This window comes from Meleagris gallopavo, chromosome 3, assembly GCF_905368555.1.
Source record: "Meleagris gallopavo chromosome 3, MGAL_WU_HG_1.1, whole genome shotgun sequence".
Taxonomy (NCBI): Eukaryota; Metazoa; Chordata; class Aves; order Galliformes; family Phasianidae; genus Meleagris; species Meleagris gallopavo.
The window spans coordinates 75,526,863-75,528,916 of record NC_139406.1 but is presented as its reverse complement, the minus strand read 5'-3'; the positions used below and the strand labels follow the sequence as shown (position 1 = coordinate 75,528,916).

At 59.8% G+C, this 2,054-nt stretch overlaps 1 protein-coding gene across 1 annotated transcript in view; it reads right to left on the bottom strand.

The window, feature by feature from the left end:
- The window catches only part of ZFPM2 (zinc finger protein, FOG family member 2), a 305,941-nt gene extending 304,163 nt beyond the window's left edge, over positions 1-1,778 (bottom strand). Inside the window, exon 1 of the mRNA XM_085221559.1 lies at positions 1,350-1,778. Coding sequence (XP_085077685.1) covers positions 1,350-1,389 — 40 coding nt within the window. The 5' untranslated portion in view covers positions 1,390-1,778. The remainder of the gene's footprint in view (positions 1-1,349) is intronic.
- Positions 1,779-2,054: the final 276 nt, after the last annotated feature.

Genomic DNA, 2,054 nt, shown 5'->3' with positions numbered 1-2,054 from the left:
TAATATTATTTATTAACAATCAAGATACTAATTATGGACTTGAAAGTCTTCCTAAATAATTTCCATAATTATATCACGTAAAACATGATTTAAAAAAAAAAAAATCAAATTCCCCATTAAGATGCATAGTAAATAAAATAGACAGAAGTTTAAAAGCACATGGCGTATTTGTCAGGGAACGTCAACGTCCGAAGTAAATCAAAGTTTCCTGGATCTCAAATTGATACTCAACTTTGAAATATGTCACAAAGTTTCAGTCATTAGGCTGTTCCTGTGAGCTGAAAGCTGGGTTTGTACCAGTGCTGATTGTTTGTATTTATCAAGTGACAGATTGTAACAGGGAGTCTCTACAAAGCAGATGCTCAGCCAATACTATTCGGACTCTTTACAGCGACCCATCTCATTCAAGACGCTTATTTTCCTCTTTGCTAAGTCACTTCATCAATTCAATACATATCCCACGCGGAGTGGGCTATCAGAAAGCGTTCTGAAGTCAGAAATCAGCAAGGAGAACAGTGCTCAAAGAGCTCCTCCACATCCCATGACAGTTACTTTGAATGGGGTTCTGTAACGCAGATCACCAGTGAAAATACATCAGGTCAGCGCCACCGATTTTAGAACAAATAAATAAATTTACAGTGCCTCTTTCGGAACGCCTGAGACTTCCACCGAGTCCCGACCGCTACACTCGTTCGGCTGGAATAACTAAAGAAAAGTTCATAAAGTTGGGACTGCCGTGCGTCACAGGCGAGAAGTGAGCCACGAGCCCCGCCAGGCAGAGGATCTCTCAGCACGAGCCTCCAGCACGCACACACCTGTTCCTCGGCACGGACCCCCGAAGCAGTCCCGGAGCTGCGGGGCGCGCCCGGGGGGAACGCGGGCGGCGAGGCCACGGAGCGCGCGCGGGGCCCCGTACGGCGCGGCGCTGCCCGCGGGAACTTCCTCGCCTCCTTCGTTCCCCGCAAAGCACGCGGGAGCGGCGCGGGGCTGCGCGCACCGCACGCGCGCAAAGTTGCCGAGCGGCGCCGTGCCCGCCAAGCGCCGCTCGCTGCTCTGCCGGCGCTAAGCTCAACCTGGAGCGCAAACCGGGAGCGATCGCGCGCCCAAACTCGGAGTTCGAAGAGACGAGGGGGAGGCACCGGCGGCTCCAAAGGAGCGCAAAACGGGAGAGCGAGGGGTGGATGGCCCCGCGCCGAGCGGCTCCAGCCCTCCGCCCCTTCCCGGCTCCTCAGCTCCCGGCAAAGTTCGGGCGCTCCGGACCCAGCGCTCTCCGCAGCCAGCTCCGTGACGCCTCCCGAGCGCGAGGTAAACAGAAGTGCGTTGGAGGGAGCCCCCCTCCGGAAACTTACGTTTGATCTGCCGGGGTTTGCTCTGCTTCCTGCGGGACATGCTGCCGGCGGCCGCTCCTGCCTCGCCCCAGGTACGGAGCGGAGCGGGGAGGGACGGCTGAGGGCGGTGACAGATCAACAGACGGCGCTCATCGAGGGGCCGCGGCCGCCTCGAAACGAGTGAGACCGTGGAGGAGCGGGGAGAGGGGAAGAGCGCGTGTGGAGAAGGGAAGAGGAACGGGGAGAGCGAGAACGAGGAGGAGAGAGCGGCGGAGAGAGCGGAGGGAGGGGGGAAGGAGCGAGGGAGGGAGGGAGGAAGAGGAGGAAGGAAGGAAGGAGGGAGAGAGGGAGGGAGGGAAGAGCAGGCTCCTCGCTCTCTCTCTCCCTCTCTCGCCCGCTCTCTGCCGTTGCCGCGCCGCCTCCGCTCCCCGCGCCGCGCTCCGCTCCGACTGACGGGCGGCGGGAGGTGGCGGCGAGGGAGGGGGCGAGGGAGGGGCTTTCCGGGACGGGGGGGGGCGGAATGAGGGGGTTTGTCCGTCAGCCCTGACGGGCAGCGGCTGCTCCCGGAGACGGGTCCGCGTGCGGTTCGTCTCAAGCCTCCGGGCGCGCGAGGCTTCGGATGTCCCGGCGCTGTCGAGGTTGTGGGCTGTAACTTTCCGGAGAGGGAACGACGGAAGAAACTCCGTCGCAGCCGCGCAGCCCTCACGGGGCGTCCGCAGAGCCGGG